Source organism: Eptesicus fuscus, chromosome 20 (genome assembly GCF_027574615.1).
Source record: "Eptesicus fuscus isolate TK198812 chromosome 20, DD_ASM_mEF_20220401, whole genome shotgun sequence".
In the NCBI taxonomy this organism is placed as follows: domain Eukaryota; kingdom Metazoa; phylum Chordata; class Mammalia; order Chiroptera; family Vespertilionidae; genus Eptesicus; species Eptesicus fuscus.
This window is the reverse complement of record NC_072492.1, coordinates 49,858,620-49,880,384: the sequence shown is the minus strand read 5'-3', so window position 1 is coordinate 49,880,384 and position 21,765 is coordinate 49,858,620. Positions and strand designations below refer to the sequence as shown.

General features: G+C 65.9%; 1 protein-coding gene across 1 annotated transcript in view; it reads left to right on the top strand.

Moving 5' to 3' along the window:
- The window catches only part of DNAH17 (dynein axonemal heavy chain 17), a 75,233-nt gene that overhangs the window by 52,638 nt on the left and 830 nt on the right, over nucleotides 1-21,765 (top strand). The window contains exons 59-80 of the mRNA XM_054709931.1: nucleotides 3,655-3,750; nucleotides 3,900-4,117; nucleotides 4,743-4,950; nucleotides 5,224-5,339; nucleotides 5,708-5,900; nucleotides 6,117-6,352; nucleotides 7,883-8,005; nucleotides 9,185-9,389; nucleotides 9,925-10,089; nucleotides 10,257-10,397; nucleotides 10,480-10,650; nucleotides 11,321-11,443; nucleotides 11,822-12,015; nucleotides 12,530-12,678; nucleotides 14,510-14,637; nucleotides 15,375-15,602; nucleotides 15,943-16,134; nucleotides 18,702-18,881; nucleotides 19,140-19,322; nucleotides 20,183-20,365; nucleotides 20,685-20,828; nucleotides 21,209-21,434. Of these exons, the coding sequence (XP_054565906.1) occupies nucleotides 3,655-3,750; nucleotides 3,900-4,117; nucleotides 4,743-4,950; nucleotides 5,224-5,339; nucleotides 5,708-5,900; nucleotides 6,117-6,352; nucleotides 7,883-8,005; nucleotides 9,185-9,389; nucleotides 9,925-10,089; nucleotides 10,257-10,397; nucleotides 10,480-10,650; nucleotides 11,321-11,443; nucleotides 11,822-12,015; nucleotides 12,530-12,678; nucleotides 14,510-14,637; nucleotides 15,375-15,602; nucleotides 15,943-16,134; nucleotides 18,702-18,881; nucleotides 19,140-19,322; nucleotides 20,183-20,365; nucleotides 20,685-20,828; nucleotides 21,209-21,434 (3,802 nt within the window). The remainder of the gene's footprint in view (nucleotides 1-3,654; nucleotides 3,751-3,899; nucleotides 4,118-4,742; nucleotides 4,951-5,223; nucleotides 5,340-5,707; nucleotides 5,901-6,116; nucleotides 6,353-7,882; nucleotides 8,006-9,184; nucleotides 9,390-9,924; nucleotides 10,090-10,256; nucleotides 10,398-10,479; nucleotides 10,651-11,320; nucleotides 11,444-11,821; nucleotides 12,016-12,529; nucleotides 12,679-14,509; nucleotides 14,638-15,374; nucleotides 15,603-15,942; nucleotides 16,135-18,701; nucleotides 18,882-19,139; nucleotides 19,323-20,182; nucleotides 20,366-20,684; nucleotides 20,829-21,208; nucleotides 21,435-21,765) is intronic.

Below are 21,765 nucleotides of genomic sequence, written 5' to 3'. Positions count from 1 at the left end.
TGCCCAGGACAGGGTTAGGGTTAGGGTTAGGGTTATGGCTCTGCCCAGGACAGGGTTAGGGTTAGGGTTAGGGTTATGGCTTTTCCCAGGACAGTGTTAGGGTAAGGTTAGGTTTATGGCTCTGCCCAGGACAGGGTTAGGGTTAGGGTTAGGGTTATGGCTCTGCCCAGTATAGGGTTAGGGTTAGGGTTAGGGTTAGGGTTATGGCTCCTCCCAGGACAGAGTTAGGGTTAGGGTTAGAGTTAGGGTTATAGCTTTGCCCAGGACAGGGTTAGGGTTAGGGTTAGGGTTATGGCTCTTCCCAGGACAGGGTTAGGGTTAGGGTTAGGGTTAGGGTTAGGGTTATGGCTCTGCCCAGGACAGTGTTAGGGTTAGGGTTAGGGTTATGGCTCTGCCCAGGACAGGGTTAGGGTTAGGGTTTGGTTAGGGTTATGGCTTTTCCCAGGACAGGGTTAGGGTTAGGGTTATGGCTCCTCCCAGGACAGTGTTAGGGTTAGGGTTAGGGTTATGGCTCCTCCCAGGACATTGTTAGGGTTAGGGTTAGGGTTAGGGTTATGGCTCCTCCCAGGACAGTGTTAGGGTTAGGGTTAGGGTTAGGGTTAGGGTTAGGGTTAGGGTTAGGGTTATGGCTCCTCCCAGGACAGTGTCAGGGTTAGGGTTAGGGTTAGGGTTAGGGTTAGGGTTAGGGTTATGGCTCTGCCCAGGACAGGGTTAGGGTTAGGGTTAGGGTTATGGCTCTGCCCAGGACAGGGTTAGGGTTAGGGTTAGGGTTATGGCTCTGCCCAGGACAGGGTTAGGGTTAGGGTTAGGGTTATGGCTCTGACCAGGACAGGGTTAGGGTTAGGGTTAGGGTTAGGGTTAGGGTTATGGCTCCTCCCAGGACAGTGTTAGCGTTAGGGTTAGGGTTAGGGTTAGGGTTAGGGTTAGGGTTAGGGTTAGGGTTATGGCTCCTCCCAGGACAGGGTTAGGGTTAGGGTTAGGGTTATGGCTCTGCCCAGGACAGTGTTAGGGTTAGGGTTAGGGTTATGGCTTTTCCCAGGACAGTGTCAGGGTTAGGGTTAGGCTTATGGCTCTGCCCAGGACAGGGTTAGGGTTAGGGTTATGGTTAGGGCTCTGCCCAGAACAGGGTTAGGGTTAGGGTTATGGCTTTGCCCAGGACAGTATTAGTGTTAGTGTTAGGGCTCTGCCCAGTATAGGGTTAGGGTTAGGGTTATGGCTCTGTCCAGGACAGGGTTAGGGTTATGGTTAGGGCTCTGCCCAGGACAGGGTTAGGGTTAGGGTTATGGCTCCTCCCAGGACAGGGTTAGGGTTAGGGTTATGGCTCTGCTCAGGACAGTGTTAGGGTTAGGGTTAGGGTTAGGGTTATGGCTTTTCCCAGGACAGTGTTAGGGTTAGGGTTAGGGTTATGGCTCCTCCCAGGACAGTGTTAGGGTTAGGGTTAGGGTTATGGCTCTGCTCAGGACAGTGTTAGGGTTAGGGTTAGGGTTATGGCTCCTCCTAGGACAGTGTTAGGGTTAGGGTTAGGGTTAGGGTTAGGGTTATGGCTTTTCCCAGGACAGTGTTAGGGTTAGGGTTAGGGTTATGGCTCCTCCCAGGACAGTGTTAGGGTTAGGGTTAGGGTTATGGCTCTGCCCAGGACAGGGTTAGGGTTAGGGTTATGGCTCCTCCCAGGACAGTGTTAGGGTTAGGGTTAGGGTTATGGCTCTGCTCAGGACAGTGTTAGGGTTAGGGTTAGGGTTATGGCTCTTCCCAGGACAGTGTTAGGGTTAGGGTTAGGGTTAGGGTTAGGTTTAGGGTTATGGCTCTGCCCAGGACAGGGTTAGGGTTAGGGTTAGGGTTAGGGTTATGGCTCTGCCCAGGACAGGGTTAGGGTTAGGGTTAGGGTTATGGCTTTTCCCAGGACAGTGTTAGGGTAAGGTTAGGTTTATGGCTCTGCCCAGGACAGGGTTAGGGTTAGGGTTATGGCTCCTCCCAGGACAGTGTTAGGGTTAGGGTTAGGGTTATGGCTCTGCTCAGGACAGTGTTAGGGTTAGGGTTAGGGTTATGGCTTTTCCCAGGACAGTGTTAGGGTTAGGGTTAGGGTTAGGGTTAGGGTTAGGGTTAGGGTTATGGCTCTGCCCAGGACAGGGTTAGGGTTAGGGTTAGGGTTAGGGTTATGGCTCTGCCCAGGACAGGGTTAGGGTTAGGGTTAGGGTTATGGCTTTTCCCAGGACAGTGTTAGGGTAAGGTTAGGTTTATGGCTCTGCCCAGGACAGGGTTAGGGTTAGGGTTAGGGTTATGGCTCTGCCCAGTATAGGGTTAGGGTTAGGGTTAGGGTTAGGGTTATGGCTCCTCCCAGGACAGAGTTAGGGTTAGGGTTAGAGTTAGGGTTATAGCTTTGCCCAGGACAGGGTTAGGGTTAGGGTTAGGGTTATGGCTCTTCCCAGGACAGGGTTAGGGTTAGGGTTAGGGTTAGGGTTAGGGTTATGGCTCTGCCCAGGACAGTGTTAGGGTTAGGGTTAGGGTTATGGCTCTGCCCAGGACAGGGTTAGGGTTAGGGTTTGGTTAGGGTTATGGCTCCTCCCAGGACAGTGTTAGGGTTAGGGTTAGGGTTAGGGTTTGGGTTATGGCTCTTCCCAGGACAGTGTTAGGGTTAGGGTCAGGGTTAGAGTTTGGGTTAGGGTTAGAGTTCGGGTTAGGGCTGCTTCTCTGTCTAGGGCAGACCTCGCATGACATACTGCTACTCTCCATGCCCTTGGTGTCCAGGGAAACCCTTTTTCTCCACTGTCTCTTCCCAGGCAGATGCCATTTCTTTGTTTTTTAATATATTTTATTGATTGCAGAGAGGAAGGGTGAGGGAGAGAGGGATGGAAACACCAACGATGAGAGAGAGTCATTGATCGGCTGCCTCCTTCCACCCCTCACATTGGGGATTGAGCCCACACCCTTTGGGAACTGAACTGTGACCTCCTGGTTCATAGGTCGATGCTCAACCACTGAGCCAGGCTGGCCTGGTGTGTGCGGTGTTTCTTATCGACAGACACCAAGCATCTGTGGGACTGTCTGCAGCCTAAGGCTCATGATGCATACGGGAAGGAGTGTGTGTGTGAGTGAATGAATGAATGATGCATACGGGAAGAAGTGTGAGTGAATGAATGAATGATGCATACGGGAAGGAGTGTGTGTGTGTGTGTGTGTGTGTGAGTGAATGAATGAATGATGCATACGGGAAGGAGTGTGTGTGTGAGTGAATGAATGAATGATGCATACGGGAAGAAGTGTGTGTGAGTGAATGAATGAATGATGCATACGGGAAGGAGTGTGTGTGAGTGAATGAATGAATGATGCGTGCATGACGGAACAAACTCTTGCTTTCTGGAGGGGAGAATGAGCTGAACCTCTGAAATGTTCCCAGAGACAGTAAGGCCTCCCTCCAGGGGGTCTGCTGGCCCCGGGTTCCCTCGCGGCCTGGAGGCCGGAGCCCCTGGCAGAGCAGCTCCGTCCTGAGCCTGCGTCTGCCTGGCCGGCTCCCCGAGGCCTGAGCGCTGAGGGGCCGGGACCAAGGAGGCCGGGAGGAGCAAGGCCGATCCCATCCGGTGACCACCCCTGCCCAGGCCCCTGCACGCCGCCCAGACAGCCCACCACGTTGCTGTTTCCTCTCCGGCTTCCTTCCAGAACGTCACTGAGAAGCAAAAGGCTTGTGAGACGGACCTGGCCAAGGCGGAGCCGGCCCTGCTGGCCGCGCAGGAGGCTCTGGACACGCTGAACAAGGTGAGCGGAGGAGGAGAAGCGGGTCCCGGATGGAGGGGTCGGGGAGAGGCCGCGGCCTCACCCTGGGGTGGCTTCCGCCCGGCGGGCTCCCTGGGGTCGTCCCGGGGCCTCCAGGCCCCTCCCAGGTCGGCCCTGCCTGCTGTTTGCAGAACAACCTGACGGAGCTGAAGTCCTTCGGGTCCCCGCCGGACGCCGTGGTCAACGTCACGGCCGCCGTGATGATCCTGACGGCGCCCGGGGGCAAGATCCCCAAGGACAAGAGCTGGAAGGCGGCGAAGATCATGATGGGCAAGGTGGACGCGTTCCTGGACGCCCTCAAGAAGTTCGACAAGGAGCACATCCCCGAGGCCTGCCTCAAAGCCTTCAAGTGAGTCGGCCGCCGGGGCGCGGCCCTGGGGCCGTGGGAGCCCCGTCAGGCAGCGTCGGGAGGTCCCGGGATCTCCTCCCGCTCGCCAAGGGCGGGCCGGGCCCCGGGCTGCAGGGCGAGGTGGCGGCCTGGGCACATCTGGCTGCCCCGTCAGGAGGGACACACTCGCTGCTGGCAGTGCTCCTGGTGGGGGGTCGTTGGAGGAGCGCAGGGGGGGGCCTCCCGGTCTTACCCATCATCCCATGCGGCAGCCCTCACGAGGCCTCCACGGGTGAGCACCCCAGGCCCCGTTCACGTCTCACGTGGCTGCTGGGGGGCCCTGGGTCCGCTGGGCCCTGGCTGAGGAGCCACCCCCAGGACCCCGGTGACCCCAGGTCAGACCAGCGGGGTGACAGCCGGGAAGGGAGGGGGGGGGCACCTTAAGCCAGTGCCCCGGGCCCTTCCCACTCGGAAGCTTACGCCGGAGGCCAGCACCCTGCGGCTCGCGGGTCCTTCCTGTAATGGTGAAGACACAACAACGTTTTTAATCCGGTCTCACTGTCGCCCTGTGGTCAGCGGGGCTCGGGGGGAGGAGGCAGGGGGCCTGCGCTGCGGAGCCCAGGCCAGCGCCCCGTTCCCTCTCCAGGCCCTACCAGGGCAACCCGACCTTCGACCCCGAGTTCATCCGCTCCAAGTCCACGGCGGCCGCGGGGCTGTGCTCCTGGTGCATCAACATCGTGCGCTTCTACGAGGTGTACTGCGACGTGGCGCCCAAGCGGCAGGCGCTGGAGGAGGCCAACGCCGAGCTGGCCGAGGCCCAGGACAAGCTGTCGCGGATCAAGAACAAGATCGCCGTGAGTGCCTGCGCGGCCCTCGCCAAAGCCGGCGCCGGTCCACGCCCCTGTGGGGAGGGGTGGCCCCGCCACTGTGGGGACTTGTCCAGCAGCGTGAGGCCACGGCCGTGGCCCGGCGCCGGGACCCGTCCCACCGGGAGGCCGCTCCGCGTCAGCCTGTGGGGGCAGCTCTGCGCCCTGCCCGCCTCCACGGTGAGGGGGGACACCGCAGCTGCCGCCCACCTCGGGGCCCTCCCTCCACCCACCTCGGGGGCCCTCCCGCCCGTCACCCAGGAGCTCAACGCCAACCTGAGCAACCTGACATCGGCGTTTGAGAAAGCCACGGCTGAGAAAATCAAGTGCCAGCAGGAGGCCGACGCCACCAACAGGGTGATCTCGCTGGCCAACAGGTAGCCTGCTCCCCCGCCCCCCCCCCCCTTGTTCCCCTGGAGAGGGGAGCCCGCAGCGTCCCGCCAGCCAGAGCACGGGCCGGGGTGTCCAGGGGCAGCCCCTGCGCGTGCGGGAGACGTCACGGCATTGGCGTCGCCGTGGCAACACGCAGAGGGCCTGGGGAGGCCAGAGCACTGGTGTGCTCCCCTGAAGCACTTACCCCCCAGAACCCCCAAAGCATTCTCCCCCGGAAGCGCTGAGCCGGGTACGGACGTGCGAGGCGGGGGTCGCGGCCGGGGGGGGGGGGGGGCGCCCCGCCTCGCTCCTCTCCTGAGAACGTCCGTCACCAGACGCGCTCCCTCCTGACCCACGGACCCCGGTGCCGCAGGCTGGTGGGCGGCCTGGCGTCGGAGAACGTGCGCTGGGCGGAGTCGGTGCAGAGCTACAGGTCGCAGGGGGTCACGCTGTGCGGGGACGTGCTGCTCATCTCCGCCTTCGTCTCCTACGTGGGCTACTTCACCAAGAAGTACCGCACCGAGCTGATGGAGAGGTTCTGGGTGCCCTACATCAACAAGCTAAAGGTGGGGGCCGCGCCCGGGGAGCGGGGAGGTGCCCACAGGGCAGGCAGCCCCCAAGCCTCCCCTCCGATCCGAGACCGAGGCTCCGGCCATTCGGGTCCGACGGGCCCCGCGTGGCCGGCGCTGACGTCCTCCCAGGCGGCCGCGCCCGCCGCTAACGGCAGAGCCCCGTGACCTGGACGGCGTCTCCCGAGGCACTAAGGCCGCCCCTCCCGGCAGGTCCCCATCCCCATCACGGAGGGCCTGGACCCCTTGAGCCTGCTGACTGACGACGCGGATGTGGCCACGTGGAACAACCAGGGGCTCCCCAGCGACCGCATGTCCACGGAGAACGCCACCATCCTGTGCAACACGGAGCGCTGGCCCCTCATCGTGGACGCCCAGCTGCAGGGCATCAAGTGGATCAGGAACAAGTTCGGCAGCGAGCTGAAGGCCATCCGCCTGGGGCAGAAGAGGTGCCCGCCGCCGGGGGGGTCCGCCTGGGGCAGAAGAGGTGCCCGCCGCTGGGGGGGTCCGCCTGGGGCAGAAGAGGTGCCCGCCGCTGGGGGGGTCCGCCTGGGGAAGAAGAGGTGCCCGCCGCTGGGGGGGTCCGCCTGGGGCAGAAGGGGTGCCTGCCGCTGGGGGGGTCCGCCTGGGGCAGAAGGGGTGCCCACTGCTGGGGGGGGTCCGCCTGGGGCAGAAGGGGTGCCCGCCGATGGGGGGGTCCGCCTGGGGCAGAAGGGGTGCCCGCCGATGGGGGGGGTCCGCCTGGGGCAGAAGAGGTGCCCGCCGATGGGGGGGTCCGCCTGGGGCAGAAGGGGTGCCCGCTGCTGGGGGGGGTCCGCCTGGGGCAGAAGAGGTGCCCGCCGATGGGGGGGTCCGCCTGGGGCAGAAGAGGTGCCCGCCGCTGGGGGGGTCCGCCTGGGGCAGAAGAGGTGCCCGCCGCTGGGGGGGTCCGCCTGGGGAAGAAGAGGTGCCCGCCGCTGGGGGGGTCCGCCTGGGGCAGAAGGGGTGCCTGCCGCTGGGGGGGTCCGCCTGGGGCAGAAGGGGTGCCCACTGCTGGGGGGGGTCCGCCTGGGGCAGAAGGGGTGCCCGCTGCTGGGGTGGGTCCGCCTGGGGCAGAAGGGGTGCCCGCCGATGGGGGGGGTCCGCCTGGGGCAGAAGAGGTGCCCGCCGATGGGGGGGTCCGCCTGGGGCAGAAGGGGTGCCCGCTGCTGGGGTGGGTCCGCCTGGGGCAGAAGAGGTGCCCGCCGATGGGGGGGTCCGCCTGGGGCAGAAGAGGTGCCCGCCGCTGGGGGGGTCCGCCTGGGGCAGAAGAGGTGCCCGCCGCTGGGGGGGGGTCCGCCTGGGGCAGAAGGGGTGCCCGCCGCTGGGGGGGGGTCCGCCTGGGGCAGAAGAGGTGCCCGCCGCTGGGGGGGGGTCCGCCTGGGGCAGAAGGGGTGCCCGCCGCTGGGGGGGTCCGCCTGGGGCAGAAGGGGTGCCCGCTGCACCCACGTGAAGGATGGAGGTGGGGGGGGGCCCACCCTAGGCCGTTGGTGCTTACTAACCCTGCGGCCTGATCTTCAAGCACAAATACTGGCCCACGGGCGGATTTCTTTAACATTTGGCCCTGGGCACAGCCCCAGAGTAAAGACTGAAACTTGGGGCTCCAGCCCCCCGTTACCGGCGGCTCCTGCAGGGAGGGCGCGCCTGGGCTCGGCCCGGCCACCCGCCGGCCTAGAGGCCGCAGCCGCTCGGCTCTCCTCTCTGGGGCGGTGTGTGCTCGTGGCCGCGGAGGGAGGCGCAGCGTGCCGCCAGGGGCCCGGGGCGGACCGAGGCGGGCCGGCGGGGCAGCGGTTGCCTCCACGGGTCAGCGTCAGCGGCTCCGCTTCCCCCGGGTGATGGACAGGAGCCTGAGCCCCCGGGAAGGACGGTCGGGCGCGTGCTGCCGGCTCCTTGGTCGCGCCTCGGTGCCTCCTGGGCCGTGTGCCGTCCTGGCCCAGCGCTCAGCTCGCCCGTGCCCGCAGCTACCTGGACATCATCGAGCAGGCCATCTCCACGGGGGACACCTTGCTCATCGAGAACATCGGCGAGACCGTGGACCCCGTGCTGGACCCGCTCCTGGGCAGGAACACGATTAAAAAGGGAAAGTGAGTTTCGGGGTCCCCTCCGCAGTCTGACCCCATGAGCCCCTCTGTGTGCTGAGAACAGTGCAGGGAACGCTAGGCGGGCAGCAGGGGTTCCCCCAAAACACCGCCAGGTGTGGGGGATCCCCGCTCAGAGGGGAGACGGGAACGTGGGCCACATCCCGTCGGGAACAAGCCCGTTTTGCCCACGGTGGCCTGCGGGGGGGGGGGGGGGGGGTTCCTCACAGCCACGTGTGCCCCGTTCCCATGCATTTTGCGAATCTGGAACCTACTTGCCTGTAGAAGTTCGGGTGAAGTCCGCACTGGACACGGTCACGTGAACATTGTAACGTGGCCAGTTCGTTTGGGGTTGAGTACGTCCTGTGTCGTGTGGCTTCCACCTCCACCTACTCCTGGAGCGTTTCCGCGGCCCAGAGGAAGCCCCGCCCCCTTGGGCCCGGCCCCCCACCCCCAGCCTGGCCCCCCCAACCCGCTGTCCGTGTCCACGACTGGCCTGCCCTGGCCACGCCTCAGTGGCTCCCTCTGGGGCCTTTCCGTGCCTGCTCTCTCCCTGGCACCATGCATCCAGGGCATGTCCAGGCTGCAGCAGGCGGCGAGCTGCCCCTCCTTACGGCGAGGGCCTCCCCTCGTGTGGGAACCCCGCGGCGTTTCTCGGGGCGTGGGTGGGCCTCGGCCTGGCTTCACCTTCCGGCAGAAAGGAGTGACATCAGCATGAACGCTCGGAAGCCATAGCTGGTGCGAACAGCCTGTAAGCGCAGGCCGGGCCTCTGCGAAGGGCCTGGAGGGGGTGCCGCCGCCCAGGGGGGGCGTGAGGCCCCCAAAAGGTCAGCTCGCCAGAAAGCCGGGAGCCGAGTGGGGAGCCCAAGAGAAGCGGCCCCCACGGGGGGCAGGCCGGCGCGGCTCGGCCCCGGAGCCTCCCGAAGGCGCGGGCTCCGGTCGGGACGCCTGTCTTCCCGATGCCAGGGCTTTGGGGTGGAGCCCGCGCATTTCCGGCGCGGCTCGGGGGTCTGACGTGTTGAGTGAACGCCGCCGTGAAGATGAGAACAAACCCGCCAGGGGCAGGGCAGGGCAGACAGGATGGCGCACGGGGAAGGCGGGACCACGCGCAGCTGGTGGGGACGGCCGCCGGGCTGGCGTGGCCTCACCACCGGGAGCCCCCTAACCCCTCCCGCCGGCCGCCAGGTTCATCAAGATCGGCGACAAGGAGGTGGAGTACCACCCGCAGTTCCGCCTCATCCTGCACACCAAGTACTTCAACCCCCACTACAAGCCCGAGATGCAGGCCCAGTGCACCCTCATCAACTTCCTGGTCACCCGGGACGGCCTGGAGGACCAGCTGCTGGCCGCCGTGGTGGCCAAAGAGCGCCCGGACCTGGAGCAGCTGAAGGTGCAGCCGGCGTCGGGCACGGGTGGCCGGGCGGCCGGAGGAGGGACGCGCCCCCTACCCCCCGTGAGGCTCCCTGGCTCTGGGCCCCCCTGGGAAGGTGCCTCGTACCACATCCCTTGTCCCGGCTGCCGCTCCTGTAACTCCATCAAAGACAGTCACAGCGGTGCCCCGCGGCCTACAGTGCCACCCGCTGCCCCGCGGGCCTGGCCTGGCTGCCCGCCCGTGTGCCCGCCACGCCCCCGTGTGCCCGCCATGCCCTCGTGTGCCCGCCACGCCCTCGTGTGCCCGCCACGCCCTGATGCTGCGTTGGCCACACACTGGCCACACAATGACCCGCAGCCGCAGGGGCCAGCAGGCGCCGCACTGCTCGGGTCTCCCCGCCCCTGGCTTCCGTTCAGGCCCCCCCCCTTCTCTTGTCCCAGCCCCGGGCCCCGGGCTTGCAGGGCCCTGGCCTCGCCTTGGAGCCCCAGGGCTGGGCGGTATGGTGGGACCATGCCCACGGCCGCGTCCCTGCCCGGGCTCTGCCCTCCTGCAGGCGAACCTCACCAAGTCGCAGAACGAGTTCAAGATCGTCCTCAAGGAGCTGGAGGACTCGCTGCTGGCCCGCCTGTCGGCCGCCTCGGGCAACTTCCTGGGGGACACGGCGCTGGTGGAGAACCTGGAGACCACCAAGCACACGGCCAGCGAGATTGAGGAGAAGGTGAGCCGGGCCCGCCGGGCAGCTGGCCTGACGGGGCCCAGGCCCCTCAGCACCCCGCCGTCGGCCGAGAGCCCCCAGGACGGCTTCCGAGGGAGCCAGGGCTCTGGCAGGGCCCCGCGCGCCGGGCTGGCCCCCCGCCGGGCTCACTCCGGCCCCTCTGGCTTCAGGTGCAAGAGGCCAAAATCACCGAAGTGAAGATCAACGAGGCGCGAGAGAACTACCGGCCGGCGGCGGAGCGGGCGTCCCTGCTCTACTTCATCCTCAACGACCTCAACAAGATCAGCCCCATCTACCAGTTCTCCCTCAAGGTGCGGGCGGCGCGGCCTGGGGCACCCTCAGGTGGCGGGGGGGGGGGGGGGGGGGGCAGGGAGCTCACCTCCCCCTCCCCAGGCCTTCAACGTGGTCTTCGAGAAGGCCATCCAGCGGACGGCGCCCGCCGAGGAGGTGCGCCAGCGGGTGATGAACCTGACCGACGAGATCACCTACTCCGTCTACGTGTACACGGCCCGCGGCCTCTTCGAGCGCGACAAGCTCATCTTCCTGGCCCAGGTCACCTTCCAGGTGAGCCGCTGCCGCGGCCGGTCGGCGGGAGTCCCTTTGGGGTGAGGAGGCAGGTCTGGGCCGAGGCGGGGGCGCTCGTGCAGCCACCGGACGTGCCAATGCCGCGGAGCTGCAACCGGTTAAAACGTGTGCGTTTTCACCAGTTACTCTTTTTCTTTCTTTTATTTGATTTTTTAGAATATAAAAATAAATCTATTACCAGAGTGCAGATACAAAATAATTAGCCATTGTTTCACCACGATTAAAAAGCCGGGTGGCTCAGTGGTTGAGCACTGACCTATGAACCAGGTCACAGTTCCATTCCAGGTCAGGGCACCTGCCCAGGTTGCAGGCTCGATCCCTCCCTCTTCCTTCCTCTCTGAAATCAATAAAAAATAGATTTTTAAATAAATAAATAAAAATTAAAACACGATGAAGACCAAGTTCTCCAACCCGAGGGGCAGGGCATCGTGGCCTGCAGGCACAGCGGCTCCTCACGCCTCCTGCCCGTGGCGGCCGAGCGGTGCCCTGCCCGTGGCGGCCGAGCGGTGCCCCCGCCCGTGGCGGCCGAGCGGTGCCCCCGCCCGTGGCGGCCGAGCGGTGCCCCCGCCCGTGGCGGCCGAGCGGTGCCCCCGCCCGTGGCGGCCGAGCGGTGCCCCGCCCGTGGCGGCTGAGCGGTGCCCGCCCGCAGGTCTTGTCCATGAAGAAGGAGCTGAACCCGGTGGAGCTGGACTTCCTGCTGCGGTTCCCGTTCAAGGCCGGGGTGGTGTCGCCCGTGGACTTCCTGCAGAACCAGGGGTGGGGCGGCATCAAGGTGAGCGGTCCGACGTGAACACGTGCTCGGCGTTCCCTGGCCCCTGACGTGTCCCCGCACGCCGCCAGCCTCGCCCCGGCGGCCTCGGGTGCGTCCAGGGGTCCCCGCCGTGGCTCTCCCGCCTCGTTTCCAGGGAAACGCCAAGCGTCAGGCCCTCCTCAGACCCTCAGACCCTGGGCGCACGCTCAGGCCCTCGGTCTCTTCCCAAACCACCTGAGGAGGTTCACCCCTGGGGTGAGACAGGCGCCCCTCGTCCAGATCCCCCCGAGAAGCGGCCGGAGTCGCGTCCCGATCCGAGGCCCCTCGGGGGCCCCCCCCCACCCCGCTGTGTCCCGGCGGCCCGTGGCCATGGTCTCACCCGGAGCCCGGCTCCCGCAGGCCCTCTCGGAGATGGACGAGTTCAAGAACCTGGACAACGACATCGAGGGCTCTGCCAAGCGCTGGAAGAAGCTGGTGGAGTCGGAGGCTCCGGAGAAGGAGATCTTCCCCAAGGAGTGGAAGAACAAGTCGTCCCTGCAGAAGCTGTGCATGGTGCGGTGCATGCGGCCCGACCGCATGACCTACGCCGTCAGGTGAGCGCCGGCGTGGGGCGCGGCCTGTGTTGGGGATCCGCCCCGTCGGCGGTCTGAGAGGTGGCGGGGGGACCCTGGGCCTCCGCTCACCTGGGCGAGGAGGGAGCCCAGGGTTATGACTCAGAGGCAGACCCTACCCGTGAGCTCTGAGGTTAAAGGGAAGAGGCGTGGGGAGGCATGACCCCCGTGGCCACAGAGGAGCCCTCGGGTGTCGTGGGGGGAAAGCGAGGCTCGGCGCCCGCACCCGGAACCGTCATCCGCGGGGGCCACCCCCGAGGGCCATCGTGGCCCCTTTGCGGAGAACGGCTCTGATTGCCCCCCGCCCAGTGGGAAATCTGCCGCCTCGGCCTTTCGGCTCCCGGGCCTCCCCCCCTCCCCCCGTGGGCCTGCCATTTCTCGGGGCGAGGGAGCCAGGGGCGCCCGGAGCAGACACAGCCGGGGCGGGGAGCGCCCACCCACCCTCCCTGCCCGAGGGAGGCAGCCTCCGCCGCCCGCTGAGCACCGCCTCCCTCAGGAACTTCGTGGAGGAGAAGATGGGCAGCAAGTTCGTGGAGGGCCGGAGCGTCGAGTTCTCCAAGTCCTACGAGGAGAGCAGCCCCTCGACCCCCATCTTCTTCATCCTCTCCCCGGGGGTCGACCCCCTGAAGGACGTGGAGGCCCTGGGTGAGTGTCACCGGAGGCGCAGGAAGACCCAGTGGCGTGACCCCCGCCACCCGTCGGATGGTTATTCCGTGTCAGAAACACGGAGAACGGCCGCACTGGAGTGTGCGACGGTGTGGCTGCTGTGCGAGGCAGTGTGGCGGTCCCTCAGGGAGACGCACACAGAACTACACGTGACCCACAGACCTACACGTGACCCACAGACCTACACGTGGCCCACAGAACTACACGTGACCCACAGAACTACACGTGGCCCACAGACCTACACGTGGCCCACAGAACTACACGTGGCCCACAGAACTACACGTGGCCCACAGAACTACATGTGACCTATAGAACTACACGTGACCCACAGAACTACACGTGACCCACAGAACTACACGTGGCCCACAGAACTACACGTGACCCACAGACCTACATGTGGCCCACAGAACTACACGTGACCCACAGAACTACACGTGACCTATAGAACTACATGTGACCCACAGAACTGCATGTGACCCAGACCTACATGTGACCTATAGAACTACATGTGACCCACAGAACTACATGTGACCTATAGAACTACACGTGACCCACAGAACTACATGTGACCTATAGAACTACACGTGACCCACAGAACTACATGTGATCCACAGAACTACGTGACCCACAGAACTACATGTGACCCACAGACCTACACGTGACCCACAGACCTACACGTGACCCACAGAACTACACGTGACCCACAGAACTACACGTGACCCACAGACCTACACGTGACCCACAGAACTACACGTGACCCACAGAACTACACGTGACCCACAGACCTACACGTGACCCACAGAACTACACGTGACCCACAGAACTACACGTGGCCCACAGAACTACACGTGACCCACAGACCTACATGTGGCCCACAGAACTACACGTGACCCACAGAACTACACGTGACCTATAGAACTACATGTGACCCACAGAACTGCATGTGACCCAGACCTACATGTGACCTATAGAACTACATGTGACCCACAGAACTACATGTGACCTATAGAACTACACGTGACCCACAGAACTACATGTGACCTATAGAACTACACGTGACCCACAGAACTACATGTGATCCACAGAACTACGTGACCCACAGAACTACATGTGACCCACAGACCTACACGTGACCCACAGACCTACACGTGACCCACAGAACTACACGTGACCCACAGAACTACACGTGACCCACAGACCTACACGTGACCCACAGACCTACACGTGGCCCAGCAACTCCACGCCGGGCACAGACCCGGGAGGAACTGAGACGGGTGTTGAGACGAGCGCTCTGCACAGACGCTCACTCCCTCCCGCAGCCGAAAGGCAGGTGCACCCGAACGCCCACGCCCGGGTGAAGGCAGATCGCGGCGGGTGATGCTCACGGGGGGTACTGCTCGGCCCCGAAACGGGAGTGGAGCCGGGCATCTACCCGACGGTGAACCTTGGGACACGGTGCCGAGGGGGAGCAGCGAGGCCCCTATTGCTTGATTCCCGTTCTCCAACACATCCGGGGCCGGCCAATCCAGACAGCACGCAGATGGGGGGCTGCGGGGGCTGGAGGGGTGAGGAGGGGAGTGACTGTCTACCAGGTGGCTTTGCTCCTGGGCTGACGAGAATGTTCTGGAACCAGAGAGGGTGCACAGCGCTGTGCACGTGTTGGAGTCGCACACGTTAAGATGGTGTGTAAAACGGTAACTTTGCATGACGTGTGTTTACGATAAAAACGAGTGGGGGAGCAGGTGGGTCCCAGAGCCGCCCTGTGTCACTCGATCACCCCCCAAGCGTTCCCCGTTTCTCTCTCCTTCAGGGAAAAAGCTGGGGTTCACCCTCGACAACGGGAAGCTGCACAACGTGTCGCTGGGGCAGGGGCAGGAGGTGGTGGCCGAGGACGCCCTGGACGTGGCCGCGGAGACGGGGCACTGGGTCATTCTGCAGGTGCGGACCGCCTCGGGGTGCGGGCACCCCCCGGGGGCCTGGGGCCTGAGAGACGGCGGGTCGTGGGGTTCACCGTCACAGGCAGGTGGGAGGCACCCACACCGAGTTCAGCTCCACCCGGGCCAGCGGGTGGTGTGAGGTGTCAGGGGGCTCAGGGGGCAGCGTGGGCCCTTCGGTGGTGAGGGAGACGGGCTCCAGGCTGAGACCCCGAAGGAGATCCTACTCAGAACACAAAACACGAGTGACTCCCCTCAGGAGGCTGTGTCACGTCCTGGGTGAACCCCAGCTCACACCCCCGAACCCCAGCAGCCCCGCTCCCCGTCCTGGGTCCTGCAGCCTCCCAGCCCCTCCTCATTCCGCCGTCCCACTGCCCCCCGGCTGCCCGGCTCCCGCGGACCCCAGTGAGGCTGACTCGACGCACGGGGCCTGGCCTGGTCACTTTCCTTGTTGTTCATCCTCAGCCGAGGATGTTTTGTCCATTGACTTTTAGAGAGAGTGGGAGGGAGGGGGAGAGACAGAGAGAGAAACCTCGATGGGGAGAGACATCGGCCAGTTGCCTCCTGCTCACGCCCCGACCAGGCCGGGGATCGAGCCTGCAACCGAGGTACGTGCCCTTGACCGGAATCGAACCGGCACCCCTCAGTTCGAGGGCCGGTGGGGCACGGCCGGGCGGCCTGTCCTCGTGGGCCCAGGGCAGGGAGGGAGTATGCGGGCGCTGACCCGGGTCTTGGCCGCAGAACATCCACCTGGTGGCCCGGTGGCTGAGCACCCTGGACAAGAAGCTGGAGCGGTACAGCACCGGCAGCCACGAGGACTACCGCGTGTTCATCAGCGCCGAGCCCGCCCCCAGCCCCGACTCCCACATCATCCCCCAGGGCATCCTGGAGAACGCCATCAAGATCACCAACGAGCCGCCCACGGGCATGCACGCCAACCTGCACAAGGCCCTGGACCTCTTCACCCAGGTGGGCCTCCCTCCTGCGCCCGCGCCAGGCCCGGTCCCGTCTGCGCCGCCCGGGGCCCCGAGCACGTGGAGTCGCTGGGCCTGCAGAGGCCAGACTTGAGCTCTGAGGATGCTCCCTCTGCTGCTCTCCATCCACACCACCGGCAACACGCGCACACACACACGAACACACACGCATGCTCATGCTCATGTACACTCCTGCAGACATGCGCACATGCACTCGCACACACCCCTGCACAAGCACCCGTGCACGCACATGCAGAGACACGTTCACACACCTCGCACTGCAGTCACCGTGTTCCTAAAAGGACATCCTGGCGTGGCGGGTGCGCCCCCTGCAGGACACCCTGGAGATGTGCACCAAGGAGATGGAGTTCAAGTGCATCCTGTTCGCCCTCTGCTACTTCCACGCCGTGGTGGCCGAGAGGCGCAAGTTCGGGGCCCAGGGCTGGAACAGGTCGTACCCCTTCAACAACGGGGACCTGACCATCTCCATCAACGTGCTGTACAACTACCTGGAGGCCAACGCCAAGGTAAGGGGCCTGGTGGTGGCTCAGCCCCGCCCGCCGCCGCCTCTTGGTCGGAGTCACAGCTGGGCGGCTCTGACCCCAGGGTCGCCTCGAGCCCGCCCACCCGAGGCAATGACGGGCAGGCGGTCCTCGGCGCCGCCCGCAGGTGTCCGCCTCTGCTTGCTGTCACGCTGCACGGGGTCAGGTGTCCGGCACCCGAGCAGGGATCCCCCCAGAAACCCCAGCCGCTTTGGGCGGCCTGAGCCGGCGTGGGCGAGGATGGAGCGGGAGGGAGGGGACACTTCCTGGCGTTCCTACTGGAAACCGAGCGTGTAGTCAGACGCAGGACGACGGAACAAAACAAAGCCAGACGCCTCTGGGAACGGCCTGGCCCTGAGGGCCCAGCAGGCCCGTCTGCAGACCGGGAGCCTCACATGGCCTGAGGCGTGACCCCAGTGAGTGGCCTGTCCAGTGGGCAGCCCAGTGGCCTGTGTAGAGACCCCCACGGCCCGGCCACCACCCACCTCGCTTGGCCGACTCCCAGGAGGCCTGGCGCTCACCCTGCACCTGCCATCGGGGCCCTGGGAGAGGCAGAGCTGCCCCTCCTCACTCGCTCCTCAGAGGACAAGAGGACGGGCAGTAAGAGCTGCGGGCAAGGGGGCGACGCGGGCGGGCAGAGGCAGTGTCGTCAGCAGGGTGCTGGTGCCAGGGGCCTGGGGTGAAGCCCGGGCCTTCAAGCATTAGGGGCTCCGTGAGGAAAGGTGGGAGGTGCCCTCTTGTAAGAAGCTGTGCAGGCGGAGGGGGGGGGGGACGGGGGGAGGGGCGGGGAGCCTCAGGTGAGGGCAGGGGCAGGTGAGCACGGGTCCGCTCCCCGGGGCGGCCTGTCCAGGGCCGACCTCTGATGACCTATGATGTCAGACACCCCTGAGGCCCTGGAGAGGACCCCACCCCTGGCCCAGGCAGCCCCCACAGGGCCACCAGCCCAGTCAGCCGGAATGTTGTTTGCTGCTTGGTTCCCCGGGGAAGGCGGGAGATCCCGGGCAGAGGTCACTTTCTGCGGCCCCACTCAGTGGCCCCACGGCTGCAGACACTCTGGGCGGCCACGTGACCTGAGACCGGATCGGGGGACGCGCACGCGGAGCCGCCGCACAGGAGACGGAGGGTTTCCGTGGCGGTCGCTTCCTCGTGTGGGAGGAAGCGTCCTGCTAGTCACGCAGACACTCGCCCACCTGCACACGCGGACCCGGCGGTGCCCGCACGCCAGGGCGGTGGGGGAGGAGGGGGCAAGGGCGGGCGCCGGCCAAGCTCCAGGGAGGCACCGACAAGTGACGGAGCTGACACCGTGGCCCTGTCCCTCGGCCCGCAGTCCTCCAGACACGACTCAGCCTCCCGGGGAGGCCTGGCGACAGTCCCACAGGCATGCCGGGAATTCCATCGGGAATTCCATCGGGAATTCCATCGGCAGGTGTGGGGTCACCGCCCCGCCCAGAGGGGAAGGACCGTCCCTAGGCGTGGGGGGGTGGGCGGAGGCGGAGGGCAAATGCGTGAAATGCGGAAGCTGCCGTCAGCACACACCCAAGGTGGCCGAGCCGAGGAGAAGCGTTAGGTCACGGGCGACAACTGAGGGAATGTTCCCGTTCCGACTGCAGACGCACGAGGCCAAATTAGGCCGAGTGGTCAGCCGCTCTTGTTCGGGGGCCTGACTGACCGGACTTGGGGAGCAGCGGCTTCAGGCAGGACGCGTGGCTACCTACACGGACGCCCAGCGCGCCGTCTGAGGCCGGTGCTCAGACACGCTGGTGCTGCAGGCGCGGTGGCGGCGGCGCCGTGAGGTCCCACACCCAGGCTGCCCGGCATGTGGCGCCCGCCAGCCCCCAGCGCAGTGCGCCCAGCGAGTCCGAAAGGAGCTAACATGCACCCTGGATTTCAAAAGCTCGAAACCAAGGAAAAAAGAATGGAAAACCTTAATCATTTCTAAGCTGATGCTTTGGAATGAACTTTTCACGTGGGGCTGCTAGGAACGGCGCGTGGCTGTCACTCGCGGCTCCGCGACACCCGTCGGACGGGGTGAGGGCACTGGGCACCGGCGCCCGGCCGCTCCTGGGCGGCTCGGCTGGGATGGCAGCCGAGGAGCGGTGCCCCCGCGGCAGCCGGCAGGCAGGCCCATCGCTCCCTGGGCTGGACTGCGGGACCCGGACAGCAGGACAAGCGTGTCCGCCGAGTCACACCTGCCCGGGTTTTGCTCCCCGAGCCCGGAGCCCAGGGGAGGGCGGGTGCCACCGGCTCTGAGCTGGCTGTGCCGCAGAGACTGCTGGGAACGGAGTGCCGGGCAAGAAACACAGACGGCACCTCGGTGGGGCCCGAGGGAAGACCCACCTGAGACCCAAGGGATGGACGCCATGGCCACACAGACACACGGGGCCGAGAGTCAGCACCCACCCGGGCAGAACGAAACGGCTCTGCTCCGTGGACGCGGAGGGAGGGCCCCGCGTGTGGGCCATCGGAGGAGCGGGCGAGGAAGGGGCCACCGCGCGGGGAGCTGGCCTCTCTCCACGCAGACGGCAGCGCCCCTCACGGCCGGCCTCCCCCAGGTGCCCTGGGACGACCTGCGCTACCTGTTCGGGGAGATCATGTACGGCGGCCACATCACGGACGACTGGGACCGCCGGCTGTGCAAGACCTACCTGGTGGAGTACATCCGGGCCGAGATGCTGGAGGGCGAGATCCAGCTGGCCCCCGGCTTCCAGATCCCCCCGAACCTGGACTACAAGGTGAGGAGCTTCCCGGGGGGACGCACGGGACGGTCAGTGCGTCCTGGCCGACGGCCTGGTGAGAGCTCGTCACGGGAGGAATGCAGGAACTGAGCCAGGGGCAGGGAACCAGGTCGGGGACGCGGGGATGGGGGTGGGGGGACAAAGGGGGGCACCTGGGAGGGGGCTAGGGCAGCAGTGGGGGTGCGGAGGGCGGGGTGTGGGCAGAACATTCTGGTAAGAAGGTCCTTGCTGACCCCACCCCCGCCCCTGTCTCAGGGTTACCACGAATATATCAACGAGAACCTGCCCCCCGAGAGCCCCTACCTGTACGGCCTGCACCCCAACGCGGAGATCGGCTTCCTGACGGTCACCTCGGAGAAGCTGTTCCGCACGGTCCTGGAGATGCAGCCCAAAGAGGCGGAGGCGGGCGCCGGCACCGGGGTGTCCCGCGAGGAGAAGGTGGGTGCCTGACGCGCAACCACCAGCGACAGTGAAGTGGGGCCCAGAGCCCGGCTCACGAATGCACCCCGACTGGCAGAGCCCTCAGAACCTGTCAGCAACCACACCCCCGACCCTCGGTGACCCCCCGACCCTCGGTGACCCCCCGACCCTCCGTGACACCCCCCCCGACCCTCAGTGACCCCCCCGACCCTCGGTGACACCCCGACCCTCGGTGACCCCCCCCGACCCTCGGTGACGCCCCAACCCTCGGTGACCCCCCCGACCCTCGGTGACTCCCCGACCCTCCGTAACCCCCCCGACCCTCGGTGACCCCCCCGACCCTCGGTGACCCCCCCCCGACCCTCGGTGACCCCCCGACCCTCCGTGACCCCCCCGACCCTCGGTGACCCCCCGGCCCTCCGTGACCCCCCTGACCCTCAGTGACCCCCCTGACCCTCGGTGACCCCCCTGACCCTCGGTGACCCCCCTGACCCTCGGTGACCCCCTGACCCTCGGTGATGCCCCAACCCTCGGTGACCCCCCGACCCTCGGTGACGCCCCCGACCCTCAGTGAACTCCCCCCGACCCTCGGTGACCCCTCAACCCTTGGTGACCCCGCGGAGGGGGGGGTAATGCAGGGGCCTGGCTGCAGGTACCAGGCAGGGTGGCCGGAGGCTCCCTGACCACAGCCACAGGCCTTGCCACCAGGCCACGACGCCCTCCCTCGCCACGTGTGCTGCTCTGCTCTGGCCACGCCGTGTGCCGAGCTCCGGGACGCAGGGGTGGGGATGTGGGAACAGGGGGCAGGCTCCGGCCCCGAGACCTGACTCTGGGGGCAGTGGGGGCGGGCGCGGTGACGCCTGTGGGCTGACTCCCAGGTGAAGGCCGTGCTGGACGAGATCCTGGAGAAGATCCCGGAGTCGTTCAACATGGCCGAGATCATGGCGAAGGCGGCCGAGAAGACGCCCTACGTGGTGGTGGCCTTCCAGGAGTGCGAGCGCATGAACATCCTGACCAACGAGATGCGCCGCTCGCTCAAGGAGCTCAACTTGGGGCTGAAGGTAAAGGCAAGACGGGTCAGCTGGGCCCAGACGTCCAGGCGTGACGCGGGAACCGGGCTGGCCCCGCAGGCTGACTCACCACCCATCACAGGCCACGGGGCGCCTCGGGGCCCTGGCGCTGGCCCCCGAGTTCCCTGGTGGGGAGCTGTGGGCGTCCAGAACACGCCCCGGAGGGCATCCTGACTGTTCCCGGCAGGAGGCACGATGTGGCCCCCACAGGCTCTGCAGAAGACCCGGTGGCCCACGCCCCACGGGAAACCACATTCCCACGACACACATGGGCGGGGCCCCCAGCACCGTCTGTCTGTCTGTCCCTCAGGGGGAACTGACCATCACGACAGACATGGAAGACCTGTCCACGGCGCTCTTCTACGACACCGTGCCCGAAACGTGGATGGCCCGGGCCTACCCGTCCATGATGGGCCTGGCGGCCTGGTACTCGGACCTGCTGCTCCGCATCAGGGTGAGGTCGGGGTCCCCGGCCTCAGTGCACCCCCTCTGCCCAGAGCCCGCGGGAGCGTGCTGCGAGGGGGCGTGTCCCCAAGGCCTTCGGGTCCCGCTGGCCTGGCCTTCGTCACAGCAGGGTCTGGAGGGCGTGCCCACGCCGATAACGCAGGCCCTTCCTCCCGGGGAAGAACAGCTGCCTCCTGGGCAGAGGGAGCTCCCGCCCCCGCGGCTCCGGTGACGGCAGCCAAGCCTCTGCTGGGCCCCCACTTCTCCCTCCGCGGCCCTGCTGCCCCACCCCGCACGAAGACGGGGGACAGGAGAGCGGCGGCACGGGCAGAGCGGCGGCCCCATCTGCCGGGAGGCCCTGGCGCTGGCTGAGCCCCCCTCTCCTCGCAGGAGCTGGAGGCCTGGACCACGGACTTCGCCCTGCCCACCACCGTGTGGCTGGCCGGCTTCTTCAACCCGCAGTCCTTCCTCACGGCCATCATGCAGTCCATGGCCAGGAAGAACGAGTGGCCGCTGGACAAGATGTGCCTCTCGGTGGAGGTGACCAAGAAGAACCGCGAGGACGTGACCGCCCCCCCACGCGAGGGCTCCTACGTGTACGGGCTCTTCATGGAAGGTAGGAGGGTGCCCCCGGGCCCCAGGGCCCAGCGCCCGGCGAGCAGGGGCTGTGCGCGCTGTGGGGGCACGCGGAGCTGGTGGACAGAGACAGGGGCCCGAGGGGACGGAAACAGGCCCAAGAGGCCGCCGGCAGGCTCGCCCTCGGCCTGAGCACCTGTCGCAGGTGGGGGCTCAGCCCTTCCAGGCTGGAGCCGGGCCCAGGACGAGTGCATCTGACAGGTGAGGGGAGGGTCCAGAGCCCCCTCAGCCAGAGCCCCTGTCCATCCCCGCCCCCGCCCCCCCGCTGCTGCCCCGGGCACAGTTTCAAGGGAAGGGGGCCTGGCTGCCCA